Source organism: Calypte anna, unplaced genomic scaffold (genome assembly GCF_003957555.1).
Source record: "Calypte anna isolate BGI_N300 unplaced genomic scaffold, bCalAnn1_v1.p scaffold_179_arrow_ctg1, whole genome shotgun sequence".
NCBI classification, from domain to species: Eukaryota; Metazoa; Chordata; class Aves; order Apodiformes; family Trochilidae; genus Calypte; species Calypte anna.
In genome coordinates, this window is record NW_022045465.1 from 11439 (window position 1) to 30509 (window position 19071).

At 50.8% G+C, this 19071-nt stretch overlaps 1 protein-coding gene and 1 long non-coding RNA gene across 2 annotated transcripts; both read left to right on the forward strand.

Moving 5' to 3' along the window:
* Window positions 1-297: 297 nt before the first annotated feature.
* LOC115600253 lies at window positions 298-4254 on the forward strand. The gene is made up of 2 exons (XR_003988881.1): window positions 298-699; window positions 3900-4254. It is a non-coding gene; the product is annotated as an uncharacterized LOC115600253 (long non-coding RNA).
* Window positions 4255-14890: 10636 nt separating this feature from the next.
* LOC115600252 (olfactory receptor 14A16-like) lies at window positions 14891-15829 on the forward strand. Its single transcript, XM_030468584.1, has one exon. It carries the CDS (start codon window positions 14891-14893, stop codon window positions 15827-15829), a length of 939 nt encoding a protein of 312 aa, XP_030324444.1.
* The last annotated feature ends 3242 nt before the right edge of the window (window positions 15830-19071 follow it).

Below are 19071 nucleotides of genomic sequence, written 5' to 3' on the forward strand. Positions count from 1 at the left end.
TAGCAAGGGTCAGAGTGCAAGCTCTCTGACTTGCTGAGGTTGTACAAGATCAGCAGTTTGCAACCTTAGAGTCACAAGTGTCCTTGTACGTGCTGCTCAGCACATTGTGGTCAGCAAAGCAGGATGAAGAAATAGGCTGTATCAGTGAATAAAAGGAACAGAGAATGAAACTAACTTTCAAATTAATACACCAATCATGAGCTCAGTTTTTGCAATATGTATGAGCTAATTAACAAGAATATATTAACCTGAACTTGAAATACAATAAACGAGTTTGGTGGATTCTTATATTAAGCGTCTCCTTCTCCCTCATCGCGACAAATGGCGCCCGAACAGGGACAAAGAATGGCCCGGACCAGGAACTAAGGCCGGCCGGGACCAGGGACAAAACCGAACGGCGAGAGCCCCGGGGACAAAACCAAACGGCGAGAGCCCCAGGGACAAAACCAAACGGCGAGAGCCCCAGGGACAAAACCGAACGGCGAGAGCCCCGGGGACAAAACCAAACGGCGAGAGCCCCAGGGACAAAACCGAACGGCGAGAGCCCAGAAGCCACGGTCCGATGCAGTAACGGTCGATCTTGATGCAGCACAAGAGGCAGAAGAGCTGGACTCCGTGCCCCGAGCGACCTTATAGAAGAGTCTCGGTCGACGACACCGCCGAAGCCTTGCAGGGCTGCAACAGCGCGCTGACGATTTTGTAAGTATGGAAAGGCAAGCGGTGCTTTCATTATTCCAGAGCTTTTTAGAAAAGCGGGGAATTAAGGGTTTAGATTTGAAAAAGGAACTGCCAGAATTACTGGCAGCAGGGGTTGCCAAAGGTTGCTTTGCAGACCCCAATACAGTTTTAGAGGAAGGAGAATGGAGGCGTTTTGGGGACAAGTTGTGGGAAGGTACAATAGAGGATGATAAAATTGCTAAGAAATTAGGGAAACAGTGGCGGGTTGTTATCAATGCGTTACAACAACATAAGGCTGAGCAACAGGCTGCTCGTGCAGCGGCACAGCGCCTGGGAGAGCCCAGTCCTCCTGTTGTTGTTACAGAGCCTAATTGCCCATTACCCCCCGCTACCAATGTCATAAATATTCCAACTGAGCCCTTAGGAAAGGGAAGTGATTTGCTGTCTGCCCCTGCTGTGCCTCCTACTCCGGAGGGTCCTTCTACCCCCTTGTCGGGTTCTGCCCCACCACCAAATTTTTTAGATCCTCCTGAGCCTCCTTCAAATCCTTTTTTGGAATCCTCTAAATTGTCAAGAAATCCATTTAGGGATAGTGCTCCTGTTCTTCCGCCTGAGGAGCTGCAAATGACTGCCATGAGACGGCAAATGTGGCAAAATATTGCTGCAGACGCTATGCAGGCGGGAGATAGGGACGCAGCCGAGTCTTTAACCAGTGCGTTCCCAGTAGTTTATTCTCAAGTACCTGGTGGTATGCAGGCGAACATTAATAATCTGGACTGGAAAATACTATCTCAGTTACGTGCCACTGTCAGTGAAAACGGAGTGCAGAGTGAGCCTGTTCGGCAAATGTTGGATTATATCTGGGGAGGTAATCTGCTTCTGCCAGAAGATATTAAGAACATCATGAAATTGATTCTTACCCAGCATCAGCAATTGCTATACAATGCATACTGGCAATCATTCTGCCAGGAGTCAGTGGCAGTGCAGAGGCAGGCTGGCGATCCTTTGTATGGAATAACACTTGAGGAGCTAATGGGTCTAGGTCCGTGGCGTCGGTCTGAGGCACAAGCACTGTTGGGACCAGATAAAATCAGGGAATCCATGCATTTAGCACGTCTCGCTTTGAGGCGCGTTAAAGCGCCTGGAGGAGTTCCGTCTTATATGGGAATCAAGCAGGGGAGGGAAGAGCCTTTCGGGTCGTTTGTGGACAGAGTTGCTAGCGCTATTCAGGCAGCCGGAGTTCCGGAGTATATGCATGGGGCTTTACTAAAACACTGTGCCATTCAAAATTGTAATTCTGTAGCCCGTAGTGTCATCGTTACGCTTCCAGGGACTTGGTCGATAGAGGAATTATTAGAGCGCATGCAAAAAGTACCTCAGGGGCCAAATGCTATGTTAGTAGAGGCAGTTAAGGACTTAGGTGAAAGCCTAAGGGAAAAGGCGAGGGCGACTAGCTCTCAGGTGTTAGCTGCTCTTGCACCCCTGCAAAGCCCGGCTGCATTCGCTCAGCGAAACCGAGCAACAAAATATCGCTGTTTCCGATGCGGCGCCCCTGGACACATGCGACGAGAATGCCAAGCTGGCCCGGTGTGGTGTATGCGCTGCCACCACAAATCGCACGCCAACCCCCTGGCCTGTGACTGTCACCTCTTCCAGCTGGTGCCCCGCAGCCACCGCCGCCGCCTGAGCGCCGTGATGGATTTCCAGGAGGAATTACACTGCCTGCTTCTCACCCTCCCGGCTCCTGTCGGGATCCTGAGCCTGGCCGACCGGCAGCCCCTCAACTGCAGCGAGGCGAGGGAAACGGTGCTGGAAGGCCACTTGGGTGACACGCTGACCCTGAGCTGTGACACTCGGTTGCAGGGGGTGCAGAGCTGGTACTGGGCGACCCCGGGAGGTGAAAAGGCACCGGAGGAAAGCGGGAACGGCAGCACCCTGCTCCTGGCTAACGGGAGCCTGCAGCTGCGAGCCCTGCGCCCCGAGGATGCCGACACCTACTCCTGTTGGGTGGGGGGTTCTGTCCTCAACGAGACCCTCTACGTGGAGCTGCGGGTGCACAACTTCACCCTGCACGGTCCCCACGACACCCTCAACACCGTCTACACCACGCTGGTGGGCTGCATCCTGAGCGTGGTCCTGGTCCTCATCTATCTGTACCTCACCCCTTGCCGCTGCTACTGCTGCCGCGGCCCCGAGAAGCCCCCGCCTTCCCCCGCGACGACAGCATCAACTCCTTCGTCCTCAGGGAGGCGCACGCCAGGGAAACAGATCAAAGAGTGCGAGAAGCCGCAGCATGAACACCCCAACTTCGGTTCTAGTGTGCACCCTTCCAAACACCTCCAAACAGCCACCTCTCTCCAGCAACCAGCCACTTCCACATCCCTCCCACGACAACTCCAGCCAGCCACATCCCTTCAACAGCAACCAGTAGAAGCCTCTGGCAGGACCTATCAACAGCAAACTCCAAAAAGATCCCTCTGAGCATCATTGACCCAGTAAAATATGAGTGAAAAACCATGTGGAACTCTTTTATTAGAGCCATCGTCTGCCAGACTTAAGGGTCCATTTGTCTTACCAGGACTAAAAGACAGTGACTATACTAGAGAAACCTGTATTATGACTATAACTTGAACACTGCCTATGGTAAGACTAAAAAGAACTCGAATTGCCTAGTTAGTTCCAACATGACAACTAACTGATACAGCAACTGCTTCTTTGACAGTTTCTCACTGAGCAACAGCGTTTGGCTCTACGGGAGGCACGGCCTTACTACACCTCCCGATGGATCGACGCCCCAAAGCACTGTGAGAGCATCAACTGGACCAGTGTCACATTACAGCATTACTAGACAAACTGTGTCTGGTGCCTTTGCCGTTTATAGGCTCAGAGTTCTGTCTTTGAACAATTCTATTAGGCCTTTCCTCTCATACTATAAGGTGTTGATAAAAGACTTATTAATGTCGTGAGTCACATGACTGTTTATATGTTGAGTATGGGATCCCTTGTCTATATGTTGATTGTTGATTGTGGTTTTCTTTTTTGTTGTCGTATTGCCAAGTAGATGAACTTAGTTTTTGATAGTTTAATACAGATGCTAACAAGATTTTAATAGTATCAGACAGGTAATTTTACAATATCGTGTTGCCTCTAACTTTTATTATTTACTTTTAGGGTATGTTTGTGAAGATTGTGATAACGTGTATTGCATTTTAATTTGGCAGCTATGAAGGAACTAGGACTCCATCGTGCTGTGAGCCAGTGGGACTTGGAGACGCTTATAGGGGCCCCCCGACAAGATTCCGTCGGATAAGCCTCTCCTATCCCTCCTTTGACTCTCTTCACTAGTGGATGCCAAACCTTCCTAATATTAAACAGAGCTCTGTTTGAGAGTACGTGTGTATGAGTGCTTGTGTGAAACGGAGATATGCCATGAATGCAAAGTCGACTTACACTTGATTATGGGAAACAAAATCCAATTAATAACCTATTAACCAGTATGTTTTGATTTGTTAACTGAGTAGTTTTAGATTGCTTCATAAGGGCATTATGATATTGAATGTATTTTTAGGTTCTGCATGTTTTGTTGTTTGTCTTATGTTTGTTTGAGAATTGGTACTGCAAAAGTTTTTAACCAAACATGGGCTTGTGCAAAAATAAAAACGGGGGATTTGTGAACCCTTTGCCATGCTCAACCCCATGTTTGAGGGGCCAATGAGATCGGCCCACAAGGTGGTCACAGAAACACTATGTAAGAAAAAGTTACTACACAATGACCAGTACCACTGATTTTTATATTGCAATGGCTTCTGCCACACACCCCTTTTCATACGTGCTTAATAGGAGTCCCAGGGTTTAATGTATCTTTGGTCAATTTTCAAGTGGCTCCTGTGATAATAGCCTTTCCCTAGGAAACTGCTCAGCAAAACTGATTTTGGGCCTCAAGAAATCCCTTCCATGGGCCCCTCAAGAATTGAATCTATTAGGATCCCAGAAAATTGGTAATGTATCAGGAAATTGGACACCAACCTGTATAGTTTTTGGTCCCAAATATGCTGCTCGGCCGTATCCTATTACCTGGCAGGATGTTAGTCCTAAGACTTGGGAATATACTTATGAATCTGGGTAATATGGATACAATGGCTCTGTCAAAATGCGACCTATAGGCTCTACTCATAACCCCCGTGATAATACTGTGCTAATTTGGGTCAATGATACTGCCAAGGCTCTACCTCCTGGAATATTCTTGATTTGTGGAGATAGAGCATGGCAAGGTATTCCCCATAATATAGTTGGCGGACCTTGTTATTTAGGCTCACTAACTCTTTTTGCACCTCACTTTGCTGACTTGTGGAGACTAACAAAACAGCGCAACAAGCGTAGTATTGGCCTTACACCACAGTGTAATGATAAGGTTGAGCTTTTAAGTGTAGCAGCTAAAGCAGCTTTAGCTATTTTTATTCCTGGCGGTGCAGCAGCGAATGCCTTGAGTAACCTTGCAAAATTGGCTTGTTGGTCTGAGAAGCAGGCGAATGTTACTACTGAAATCTTAGATAAGCTTTTAATGGACCAAAGTAGCTTAAGACATGCTTTGTTGCAAAATCGTGCTGCCATAGATTTTTTTGTTACTTGCCCAGGGCCATGGTTGTCAGGATTTCGAAGGGATGTGCTGCGTGAACCTCTCTGATCACAGTGAAAGTATCCACGCCAGCATTCGCTATTTGAAGCAACACACACAACAGATTCAGCAACAAGTAGCTCCCCTCGATGATGTTTTTACAACCTGGTTTCATGGTCTTGGCCTTTCAGGATGGCTTTTGGCTTTAGTTAAAATGCTTTGTTATGCTGGTATTGTTATCATGATTTTACTTTTGCTTCTGCCCTGTATTGTGCAATGTATTCGACGAATGCTTGATAAAGCTGTATCAAAAATTTTTCTCGTACAAAATAAAAACGGGGGAATTGTGGAGGATTGGTTAGCCGAACAAGGCCATACGGACTTGACCAAAGTTGCAGACAACTTAGCAAGGGTCAGAGTGCAAGCTCTCTGACTTGCTGAGGTTGTACAAGATCAGCAGTTTGCAACCTTAGAGTCACAAGTGTCCTTGTACGTGCTGCTCAGCACATTGTGGTCAGCAAAGCAGGATGAAGAAATAGGCTGTATCAGTGAATAAAAGGAACAGAGAATGAAACTAACTTTCAAATTAATACACCAATCATGAGCTCAGTTTTTGCAATATGTATGAGCTAATTAACAAGAATATATTAACCTGAACTTGAAATACAATAAATGAGTTTGGTGGATTCTTATATTAAGCGTCTCCTTCTCCCTCATCGCGACATTCTCCTGCGTTCCTTGCTGATGTCAAACTTTTCTCCTGCATGGATTTCAATGATTTTCAAAATTACACTTAGAACAAAATCTTTCCTATCCTTACGACACCCAGGGAGGTTTCTGCTCTGATGGAGTCATCTCATGTTTGAGATAGTATGGTGCCAAAATAAGGCTTGAGCTTTTTTTGTGTTGGTGGCAGTCAAAACCTACCTCAAACACTGTAGGTGAAAATGGAGTTCAAGGTGGAATAGAGAGGTTACCCCTAGAGTTTGACACCCACTGATCATTCTTTTACTTCATCTTTAGGAACTACACTGGCAACCAAAACCCAAAGGGGCCACTACGTGGGGCAGGGGGTGCTGGGGTTTTGAACCACTCCTGGCTTGAGCTGTGATGACCCAATTGTGCTGACACTGCAAGAGGTAATTTAGGACACCCCCATTGCTGTCTTAACCCCCTGGGATGAGTCAGGGGTCTTATATCCCACCCAACCACTTCGATATGAGTTTTGGTCCCCTGTCATAATACCAAATCCCATCATGACCCATAGGATTCCCCTACTGCACCCACATGGAGGTTGAGCTGCCATCCAGTGGGATGAGTTGGGGTCTCCTAAGGGAGTCCCCGAGTGTGGCTTCTAAGCCCTGGGGTTATCAAGTCTCCTGGAAGGATTCCAGACTTGCCACCATTACCTCTGGCTCAAGGGTGATTTGAGGGTCCCCAGGTGAAGACCCCAAACACTTGGGATGACTTTGGGGATCTCCTATCACAGTTCTGCCCACCAGAATGTTTTAGGGTCCCTCAAATTACTTGGAAGGAGATAAAATCACAGCTCCTCCACCTTCCAGAAGAGTTGGGTTGTCACTAATCTTATCACCCTCATCCCAGAGATAAGATTTGTTCCCCTCTCTCTCATCCATACCCCTCCCTCCCAATCTTGTTCTGCTCTCCCCCAGTCTGGGCAGTATTGGGATAACCATCCCCCTTCCATCACCTCCTATCACCTCCCTGTACCTGCAGGGGGGACACAGCCCAGGCTGGTTGGGAGTGGGGGTCGATGCTCTGGCGGTCACCAGTTGGGGGGTCCCAGCTGCGGGGCTGGGGGTGTGGGTGCAGCCCTGGGGTGGAAGAGTGAAACCTCCCAGGAGCTGCAGTGCAGTTGCACGGAGCAACGAGGGGAGGAAGAAAAGGTGGGGATGGGCCTTGGGAAGAAGGGACCATACCCAAGGGGTGAGGTTGGAAGTTGGCAGGGGGGACATACCAGGGTTGTGTCCTGGGGGGTTGGGGACATCAGGCTTGTGGCATGGGCAGGGGACATATCACAGTTGATTGGTGCTGACCCAACCTCAACACAAAGCCTTCAGACCCTGGAGATCAGAGGCTGTTAATTCACTGCTTTCAGGTGTAAACTCAGGGGGACAATGACCAAACCAAGTCAAGGTTACTGTTCTGAAGGTTCTTCTTTTCCTTCCATTTCCATTTCCATTTCACACTCAGCTTGTTTCTGATCCTGGGACAGAAATCACTCTCAAATAATTTTTGTCTCTTCAGGGCACCTCAATTTCTGGGATGCTGCAGACTCCAACTCTGCAAGAGTAAGGGAGATCAGAAACATTTTTCTGGATTCTCCACAGCTCTGGAATGGGGGTTCCACAGGCACCATGGGCTAAAGGCCAGGGCAGCTGCTCTGAACTGGCCAACCCCAGTGTTCCACAGAATGACCACCAACAGTCTCCCTGTAGAGCTGGAAGTTGGTCCAGATGACATTCAAGGTCCCTTCAGACCCAAATCCTTCTATGACTAAAGTGTGTGGAGATGGCTTGGCTCCTCAACCTTCTTAAAGACGTTGGGGGGTCACAAATCTTACTGCCCTCACCCCAGGGATAAGTTTATTTCCCCCCTCTCACCCATTCCCCTCCCTCCCCATCTTGTGCTGCTCTCCCCCAGTTTGGGCAATACTGGGATAACCACCCCCCTCCCATCACCTCCCATCACTTCCCAGTACCTGAAGGGGGGGCAAAGCCCAGGCCGGTGGGCAGGGGTAGCGATGCTCTGTCGGTCACCAGTTGGGGGGTCCCAGCTGCGGGGAGGGGGGTGTGGGTGTAGCCCATGGATGGAGGAGTGAAACCTCCCAGGAGCTGCAGCACAATCATGGGAAGCAGGGAAAGGAGGAAGAAAAGGTGGGGAGGGGCTTTGGGAGGGAAGGGACCAAAGCGGAGGGGTGAGGTTGGAAGTTGGCAATGGGGACACACCAGGGTTGTGTCCTGTGGGGTTGGGGACATCAGGCTTGTGGCATGGGCAGGGGGAGGGGACACATCACAGCTGGGTGGTGCTGACCCAACCTCAACACAAAGCCTGCAGGCCCTGGAGATAAGAGGCTGTTAATTCACTGCTTTCAGGTGTAAACTCAGGGGGACAATAACCAACCCAGTGGGTACTGCCCTGAAGGTTTTTTCTTATCCTTCACTTGCACTTCAGGCTCATCTTGTTTCTAATCCTGGGCAGAATTCATTCTAAAATATATTTTTTCTTTTCAGAGCACCTCAAGGTTTTGGAGGTTTCAGGCTCCAACTAAACAAGAGGAAGGGAGATCAGAAGTGCTCTGTTGGGTTCTCTCCTCTTCCAGAATGAGGGATACATGTGACCATGGGCTAAAAGCCGGGGCAGATGGTCTGACCTGGCCAACCACAGTGTTTCACAGTATGATCACAAACTGTCTCTTTTCTTGCAACCCTCGGGGCTCCATTCCTTCTCCTCTTTCCCCTCCAAGGGGTTTTCCAGTAATTAAAAACTTTCTAAGCTGCAAGGCTTGTTCAGAGTGCTGTGAGCTTTGGGGATGATCGCCTGGACCCCCGTCATCACTTCCAAAGGTTACACATTTTATCACAAAATAATCAAATGGGAAGGGATGAGGAGGGACTTTTGACAAGGTCTTGGAGTGAGCAGACAATGGGAAAATGGTTTCAGATTTGAAGAGGGGTGATTGACTTGATATCTGAGGAAGAAATTCTTTTCTGTGAGGGAGACGAGAAACTGGATGAGGTTGGCCAGAGAATCTCTGGCTGCCCCATCCCTGGAAGTGTTCAAGGCAAGGTTGGAATGGGCTTAAAGCATCCTGCTGATTCGTGGTTCTACATGAACACAACAAGTGAAGGTTATGGGCTGTGTAAAATACCCCCATGAGTCTCAAAGGCGGGATTTGTTGTTGAAAGAAAAGGGTTAACAGCCACAAAGTTATGCCGAGTTTAAAAACCTGAAGGGGTGGTGTAATGGGGGTGGGGAGGAGGGAATGGGAGGACACACTTCCTGACCTGATCACAAAACAAAGACCTCAGGAACCTGGAGATAAGAAGCTGTTGAATCAGTGCTTTCAGATGTAAATCAGGAGGACAATGACCAAGGCAGCCTTTACTGCCCTGAAGGTTCTTCTGTGTCTTTGGTGTGCATAGCAAACCCTAAAGTCTTCTCCAGAGGCCTTCAGACTTTTGGGAAATTGCTGCTGGCACCTTTTCTGGGCAGATCTTTATAAACCAAATATCTCTGCTCTGGGTGGGGATTGGTCTTTAAAACAGGAGACAACTGACAGAAGCCTGACTGCAGGCTGCTGGAGGCATCCTGTCTCATGACCCACGGTGTCACAGAGGTTTCAGGAGAGCTCATGAAGCATCCCTCCTGACAGGCAAGGAGCAGTAACGCTCCTCTGAAGAGCTGTGCCAGGCAGAAACACCCGTGCCACATGCTCCCCTGGCTCCCTGGCAGCAGGACTGAGTGGCCACCAGAAACTCTGCCTGAACAGAACCAGGGGGGTTTGGGGAGAAAAGTTTCAGAATCAGCTCCTCAAACACCCAGAGCTTTTGCCAGCTGTGCTACTCAAGCATTTCAAGCACACCCAATCCAAACCCAGCTCTCCCAGCAGCCACAGTGCCTCTGCCATCAACATCTTCAAGCAGGGGAAAGGAACCGCTCTGAGAGCTGCAGGGCAGAGGAGAGGGGCAGCTGAGAGCAGTCCCCGAGGGGAGAGCAGTGCTGGAGCAGAGACACCTTCCCCTCTGGGGAAAGGAGAGAGGAGAAGGGAGAGAGACTGAGGGGCTGGAAACTCAACTGCACAGCTGGCATGGAACAGCCCTGCTGGAAAGGAAAAGAAGGAAATCTAGACACAGAGAGACAAAAGCCATCTCACCTTCCTGCCCCTTGCCCCAGACATCCTCACGTTGCTCAAATGGGACTTTTTTCTAAAATTTTCTGTATTTCAGTTAAAAACTGATGTCACCCTGGTACAGGGTGCTCCTCCATGGGCTGCAGATCCACATCTGCCCCTCCGTGCTCCTCCATGGGCTGCAGGGGACAGCTGCCCTCTCCCCACAGCCTGCAGGGGAACTGCTGTTCTGGCCCTTCCTTCAGTCACTGACCTTGGGGTCTTGTGGAGGGCTGGCAGCAGGCTTCCACCTCCTTCTCCATGGACATCTCGGGCATTTTCTGCCACAGACATTCCATGGTCACCCAGGGCAGCTGCTGACTCCTGAGGGAGGTGCTCTCCCAGATATGGGCACCCCAGGTCTCCACACCCCTTATATACCCCCAGGGTCACTGCAGAGACCCCCATGACCGTGGTGTCCAAGGCACCAGACCCTGCATCACAAAACCCTGGTGGTGGCTGTGGAGATGCCCAGATCTGGAACTGGCTGGGACTATGTCACAGAACAATGGAATCATGGAATGGGCTGGGTTGGAAGGGTTCAAGATCATCTAGTTCCAACCCAACCCATCCATGGTTCCACTCAACTGAAGCCCCTGTCCCCATGGAACTCCCTTCTTAAACCCATTCACAGCATCAGCCCCAGTCAGTGCTGGTGGACAGACAGCTGAGTATCAGCCAGCTGTGTGCCCAGGTGGTCAGGAAGGCCACCAACATCCTGGCTTGTATCAGGAATAGCAGGGCCAGCAGGAGTAGTAAAGTGATCGTGCCCATGGAGAAAGACAGGCAACAGTGTTGGCACAAGTGCTGGACACTGAGGCACTGTCACATCCTTTCAGGAGGACTTTTGGGTTACTGATGGCACTGTGACCCTCATCATCTCGTGAACTTCCCACCCACCACATCACCCACCTCTTCAATCCAGACATCCCCAGTCTGGCTACAACAGGACAATGGTAGAGCATGGCAAAGGGCTTGCTAAAGGCCAGCTGCACCCCAGGCCTTTCTGTCCCCTGCCCACTCTGCTTCAGCAATCCCCTCTTTGTCCTTCACCTGCCTGCAGCAGGATGGACCCCATCACTGTCCCAGGGACTGAGGTCATAGAATCATGGAATCCTAGAATGTTAGGGGTTGGAAGGGACCTCTAGAGATCATCCAGTCCAACCCCTCTGCCAAAGCAGGATCACCCAGGGCAGGCCACACAGGAACACACCCAGGGATGTGTTGTAAATCTCTAGAAAAGGAGACTCCACAACCTCTCTGTGCAGCCTGTTCCAGTATTCCCACAGCCTCACAGACAAGAAGTTTTGCCTCATGTTGAGGTGGAATTTCCTATGTTCCAGCTCAAACCCACTGTTCCACTGAAAAGAGATTGGCCCCTTCCTTTTGACACCCACCCCTCAGATATTTATAAACATTCATAACATCCCCTCCTCAGCCTTGATTTCTCAAAGCTAAAAAGCTCCAACTCTCACAGTTATTCTTCATATGAGAGATGTTCAAGACTTGGATTGGATGTTAGGAAAAAGTTCTTTACATAGAGGGCAGTGGATAAAAGAGAAGAGGATGCCCAGGGAGGTAGTTGTAGCCTCATCCTTGGAGATATTTAAAGTGAGGCCTGAGGAGGTCTGAAAAAACTTATCTCATAGTGACTGGCCCTGCTAATTGCAGGGGGGTTGGATTAGAAGGACTTTAGAAATCCCTTGAAACCCAAATAAGTTTGTGATTCTATGATTCTATGACAATATGAACTTTGACCACCTCAGTTACCATGGAGAGTGCCCCGAGTTATCCCAAGATGGGGTTTGGAGGCCCCAAGCCCATGGCCAGTCTGAAGAAGTTGATGATGGGTCAATGCTCAGTGCTGTGGAGACTGTGAGCAGTAGAGCAGTATCCTGGGAGTGCCTGAAAGGTGGGTTTGGGAATGGTGGAGCTTTTCTTCACAGTGGGAAACAGCTTGGGCAAGAAAGAATGGCCCAAAGGGCAGCTGGGGATGCCTGGAGGGGAGAGCAGAAGAAAGAAATGTCACTGCAAGGGCCATGCTGGGGAACACCACATCCCCCAGAAGGAGCCTGGATCAGCCCAAGGCTCTGTGTGCCAAGGCAGAGGCAGGGAGGACACAGAGATGTCAGGAGAGGAAGGGGACAGCAAGGTGGGGCAGGCGGGTGAAGGAGCAGAGCCTGCAGGGCAAGAGGCACAGGGGATGGGACAGCCCAGGACAGACTGTGCTGGAGAGGAGAGAGGGAAAAGCTGTGGAAAAGCTGGAGGCACACTTGGCAGAGCCAAGCTCTCCATGCCTTTGCTGATGGCTCTTGTCTCTGTCCCTGATGGCCATGGGGAGACAAGTGGAGCTTCCAGCAGCACTGGGGCTCAGGGCCTCCTTGTCCATGTGCAGGAGGCTGGGAGGTGCCGTGCCATAGTCCTGCCCTTGGCATTGCCCATCTCCACATGCCAGTGCTGCCAGGAGAGCCCTGAGGGCTGAGGCAGGGACAGGATCTCCCTCCCTTGCCAGGGGCTGGGGCTCAGGGCTGGCACCTTTGGGGAATGGGCTCAGGGCTGGGCCCTTTGCAGTCCTGACACACAGCCAGGCTTCCTCAGCACCAGAGCCACCTGCACCTTCCTTTTCCCCACCTGCCATCACTGCCTCCTGCTTCCTGCTCCCCCCACACCCTGCAGGGGACGCTGCTTTCTCAGGGCTGTCCCTCAGGGGGACCCAGGCACATGCCAAGAAACTTTGGAAACTTTGGACTCTGCCTTGGACTTTCTTGGGGAGAAAGAAGCTTCTGCAGCTTCCTCTCCTTGCCTCTTGAGCAATTGTCATGGGCTCAGCATCAACCCCCCAGAGGGCTCATTACAGCTGTGAGCTGGGCTCCTGGGATGGAGGGAGCTGCTGGCAAGTAGGCAGTGCTGCAGAGAGAGAGCTCTGGGCAGGAGCAGCTCCTCTGCAGAGCGCAGCAGGGCTGAGGACACTGCCAGGGTATCTGGGGGAGATGAGCAAGGCAGAGAGAGCTTCAAGGGGGTGAAGATGGAGGGGATGAGTGGAGGCTCAGTGGAGGAGAACCTTCCCAGCTTCTGACATGGTGAGTGTCTGGTGCAGGGCAGTGAAGCTGGTGCAGTTCCTGGAGGCATCTCCTAAAGCTGCAGAGCCAGAGCTGCTGGGAGCTGTAAGGGGGGAAGGGGCTGGAGGTGGAAGGGGAATTGTGAAGAGGAGTGAGGGGGTGTGTGCAGGCAGGGGTGCCCAGGGCTGTCCTTCAGAGCAGGGTCCTGCAGCCCAGGGGCTGTGTGCTGGGGCAGGGACTCTGCTGCCTGCCTGCCTGCCTGCCTGCCAGGGGCAGCTCTCAGCCTGCCCGGGGAGCTCCCTGGTGCTGGCAGAAGCTGTGGCTGGCAGGAGACAGGGAGCACAGGGCAGGCTCCTGGTGCTGGTGAGAGAGGGATGAATTGCTCAGGGCTGCTCACAGCTCCAGCTGATGCCCAGAAGATTTCTGAGGGGACTTTTCAGGAGTCCCTTCAGGGCAGGGCTTTCCTGCTCCTGGCTGGGCTCTCCTCAGGCTCTGCTTCCACTTGTCTCTCCAGGACATGGAAAGCTCTTTCTGCACTCTGCAGAAGGCACAGAGACCCCAGTTCTCCTCAGCCCTTGTCTGAGCTGCTCCTGAGCCCCTGCACAGCCAGAGATGCCCCTGGACAGGTCCTGCTGCTGCCAGGAGGGGTCTGCAGGGCAGAGCTGAGCACTCAGTGGGTGGGATGGGGGCTGTGAGCACTGACAGGGAGGAGAGCTGGGGACAGAGAAAGAGCTGCAGGCAGCAGAGATGGGCAGGGATGGAGAGGGAGCTGCTGCCTGGAAGATGATGGCAGGGGGGATTCCTGCACCTCCCAGCCATCCCCTGCAGAGCTGCTGCCCTCCCTAGAGCTAAACCCTGCTCTCTGTCACACAGCACAGTCCCCCAGCCCTTCAGATCATGGGCACTGAATTCTGAGCATCCTTCCAGCAACCCTTTGCACCAGAGAGGAGAAGTGCTGGAGTCTCTGCCTGTGTCTCCCTGTCCCGACTCTCTTGGCAGCAGAACTTTGGCAGGTTCCCCTCTTGCCCCTGCTGCTGCTGCCCTTATTTTTCCCTTTCTTTTTGCTGGGCCGGGGCGGGGGGAGCATTTAGGATACCTCATTTAAGGTTCTAGTCCTCTTTGTGCAGCTGAGAGCAGGACTGATGGACAGAGCAGCTGTCCTCACTCTGCACTAAGGGACAGTCCCTCTGCCTCTCAGCATCCTTAAGGTTTCACTTGCAGAGCAGCAGAAATGCCAGGGGCTTCTGCATTAAAATGCTCTTCCTGTGTGTGGGAGAAACTGGACCAGACCAATCCATTCAGAGTCCTTTCAGCTCTGCTCTGCAGGCTGTATATTGAGGGTGACAATGCTGAAAAGCTATTTAATATCAAGAATGATTTAATCTGAGATCCCCCCTGCTCCTTTCTACCAGTTGGTGTATGGCAGCACTGACCCCTCCCACTCCTTTATGGACATGAAACAAGGATAAGCCAGGGTGTTTAAAAGGGGCATGCCAAAGTTTTTCATGAAACAGGAAAAGCAAATTTGTGAATATCTAGGAAAAACTTAGTAATGTAAAGAAACACTGCTCTAAATTCTCCCTTTTTTTTCTTTCACTGATAGATCTATATCCCTAGTGGCATCAGATGTCCAACAGCAGCTCCATCAGGCAGTTCCTCCTCCTGGCATTTGCAGACAGGCGGGAGCTGCAGCTCTTGCACTTCTGGCTCTTCCTGGGCATCTACCTGGCTGCCCTCCTGGGCAACGGCCTCATCATCACCACCATCGCCTGTGACCACCACCTCCACACCCCCATGTACTTCTTCCTCCTCAACCTCTCCCTCCTCGACCTGGGATCCATCTCCACCACTCTGCCCAAAGCCATGGCCAGTTCCCTCTGGGACAACACGGACATCTCCTACAAGGGATGTGCTGCACAGCTCTTCTTCTTTTTATTCTTCATCACAGCAGAGTTTTATCTCCTGACCATCATGTCCTACGACCGCTACGTGGCCATCTGCAAACCCCTGCACTACGGGACCCTCCTGGGCAGCAGAGCTTGTGTCCACATGGCAGCAGCTGCCTGGGGCTCTGGGTTTCTCACTGCTCTGCTGCACACAGCCAATACATTTTCCCTGCCCCTCTGCCAGGGCAATGCCCTGGACCAGTTCTTCTGTGAAATCCCCCAGATCCTCAAGCTCTCCTGCTCACACTCCTACCTCAGGGAAATTGGGCTTCTTGTATTAGGTTGTTTCTTAGCTTTTGGCTGTTTTGTTTTCATCGTGGTGTCCTATGTGGAGATCTTCAGGGCTGTGCTGAGGATCCCCTCTGAGCAGGGAAGGCACAAAGCCTTTTCCACGTGCCTCCCTCACCTGGTCGTGGTCTCCCTGTTCGTCAGCACTGGCATCTTCACCTACTTGAAGCCCCCCTCCATCTCCTTCCCACCCCTGGACCTGGTGGTGTCATTTCTGTACTCAGTGGTTCCTCCAGCAGTGAACCCCCTCATCTACAGCATGAGGAACCTGGAGCTCAAAAGTGCATTTTTAAAACTGATCACTATATATTTTTTAAAAAAAATTAACTGAGTTACTTTTACTGCAACTCATTCATATTGTAACTCAGTACACACCCAGCCAGCCATCACCCATTTCTTTTCTTATTTATGCACATATAAGAATTTAAATTTTTTTGTCCTTTCTCATTATTTTTCTGTCCAGATTTTCTTTGACTTTCATTAAGAGCTTTCCTTTTTCGGTGTATTTAAATAGAATAAAGAAACTTTGAGTGTCTTGTTTTCTTGAATGCCTTTCTTTGAGACCCTCTCTGGAGCTGCAGGGCAGTGCCTGTGTGCAGAGGTGAAGGGGAAAGAGTCCTGGCACAATCATAGAATCATAGAATCATAGAATGGGCTGGGTTGGAAGGGACCTCAGAGATCATCGAGTCCAACCCTTGAACATTCCCCACCAGCTTAGTGTCATCTGTGAATTTGCTGATGATGGACTCAATCCCCTCGTCTAAATCATCAATAAAGATATTGGACAGAACTGGGCCCAACACTGATCCCTAGGGGACACCACTAGTGACTGGCTGCCAACTGGATCAGCCCCGTTCAGCACCACTCTCTGGGCCCAGCTCTCCAGCCAGTTCCTAACCCAGCACAGGGTGCTCCTGTCCAAGCTGTTGGCTGACAGCTTTTTCAGGAAGATGTTGTGGGAGACGGTGTCTAAAGCTTTGCTGAAGTCCAGGTACACCACATCCACAGCCTTCCCCTCATCCACCAATCGGGTCACCTGACCATAAAAGGAGATCAGGCATGATCAGGCATGCCCTTCCTAAACCCGTGCTGGCTGGAAACAACAGAGCTGTCACTTTGACCTCAGTCCCAGGGAGGTTGATGCAGCAGATCAATTATTACAGTCAATGGAGTGAAATCCAGCTGGTGTGGGGGTTCACGAGTGGTGTCTCCCTGGGCTCAATGCTGGGGCTGCTCCTTTTGAGCATCTTTATCAGCGACCTAGATGAGGGGATAGAGTGCACCCTGATTAAATCTGCAGGTGACACTAAGCTGGGTGGAAGTGTTGATGTACCTGAGGGTAGGGAGGCTCTGCAGAGGGATCTGGACAGGCTTGATGGATGGGCCAAGGCTGAGTGCATGAGTTTCACTAAGGCCAAATGTCGGGTCCTGCACTTGGGCCACACCAACCCCCAGCAGCACTACAGGCTTGGGGAGGAGTGGCTGGAGAGCTGCCCAGCAGAGAGGGACCTGGGGGTGCTGATTGAGAGCTGGATGAACATGAACCATAAGTGTGCCCAGGTGGCCAAGAAGGCCACCACCACCCTGGCCTGATTCAGGAAGAGTGTGACCAGCAGGGCCAGGGAGGTGATCTTACCCTTGTCCTCAGCCCTGGTGAGGCTGCACCTCGAGCACTGTGTGCAGTTTTGGGCACCACAGGATAGGAAGGACATGGAGGTGCTGGAGAGGGTGCAGAGAAGGGAAACCAAACTGATCAGGGGTTTGGAGAACAGGACTTATGAGGAGGGGCTGAGGGAACTGGGGTTGATCAGCTTAGGGAAGAGAAGGCTGAGGGGAGACCTCATTGCTCTCTACAACTACCTCAAAGGAGGTGGTAGTGAGACAGACGCTGGGCTCTTCTCTCTTGTTACCAGTGACAGGAGAAGAATAAATGGGTTAAAGCTCAACCAGGGGTGGTTCAGGTTAGATAACAGGAAAAACTTCTTCACAGAAAGAGTTGTTCAGCATTGGAACAGGCTGCCCAGGGAGGTGGTGGGGGCACCATCCCTGGAGGTGTTCAAAAGACAGGTAGAGGAAGAGCCTGTAGTGGGTGGTTTAGTGGTTAGGGGTTGTAGAGTGGACAGCTGGACTCAATGATCTTTTTAGGTCTTTCCAACTTTGATGATTCTTTGATTCTAGGGAGGGAGATCTCTGTTATTTCTATATCTCTATTATTTCATCATCACTGTGCCCAAGATGGCCTCCAACCATCACATCAGCCACAAGTCCTTCTCTGTTTAGAAACAGGAGGTTCATTGCAGTGTCTTCTCTGGTTGGTTGCCTCACAAGTGTGTCAGGAAGGTCTCTTCCACACACTCCAGGAATTTCCAGACCTGTTCCCTCTCTGCTGTGCTGTATTTCCAGCAGACGTGTGGGAAGGTGAAGTGAGAACAAGGTCTCAGCTATTGCAGTTCTACTTCATCTGCCTCTCCATCCTAGATGGGTCCTCTAGAGCTATGTTGGTTCCTACTGATAGGACTGGACACATTTTGACATCCCAAATACGGAAGAAATTTTTGAAAAAACAACCTCTGTAATTAGCAATAGGGAGAATGAAAAGGTCAGGAACTATGCCCCCTCCATAAAAGAGAAAAAGGGAAAAGTGTAATTATTAACAATGTCCAGGAGATGGCATCCAAAGAATGGAGATGTCTCCTGCACTGGTTTTTCATAAGAGAAATGGTAAGAACTGTAATTATTAACAGTCTGCAGGAGGTGGCACATGAAGTGGGGAGGAGATGTTCATGCTGGCTGCAGGTCCCGGGTCAGTGTCACCATCAATGCCACAAAGCACAGCCCAACGATGCCCTGGAGCAGGCTCCAGAGCTGACAGCCAGCACATCAAGGAGAGAGGAAGGTGTGACATCCCACAGCTCTAAGAACAGCTCTGAGACCAAACCAACCAACATTGTCACCAGCAACTCTTAAACCCATACAGGGAATAATTATAACTAATTTGTTTTAACATGCTCTGATCAGATCTGGTGTTATCTCAGCCCTTTGTGCCCCACGTTGGGCCCAAATAAAGACTGTTGAGGTTGAACACCAGCCAGGCCCTGAGAACCACGCAGCTGTTCCCTCACACACCAACAGTGGGATGGAGGAAAATATAAGAATATTTATGGATGGAGCTAAAAATGTCTTAATTATTGAAGTAAGATACAATTAAATATATATATATATTTATTTTTTCAGTAATTCTAATGCTAGTTCTAGTGGCCCCCAGAGCACTGCCTGGTGGGAGAGCCTGACCTTTTCTTGGCCTCAGCTGGAGACTCTTTTCATTTGGATTCCCTGGCCCCCACCTCCCCTTCTCCCCTCTTCACTTGCAGAGCCCCCGTGCAAACTCAGTGCGGTGGGGCCAGGGCCGGTGGGAGGCACAGGGGGCACGGCTGGCACCCGTGAGGCAGTGGGAGTGGGTGTCCCCCCTTTTTGTGTTGAGTTTTCTTCCAAAGCCAGGACATTCTGTCCGTGCTGGGTGATGCCAAGAACGACCATTCCCTTTCTTAGGGGGAAATGCAAAGTGCAGCCTGC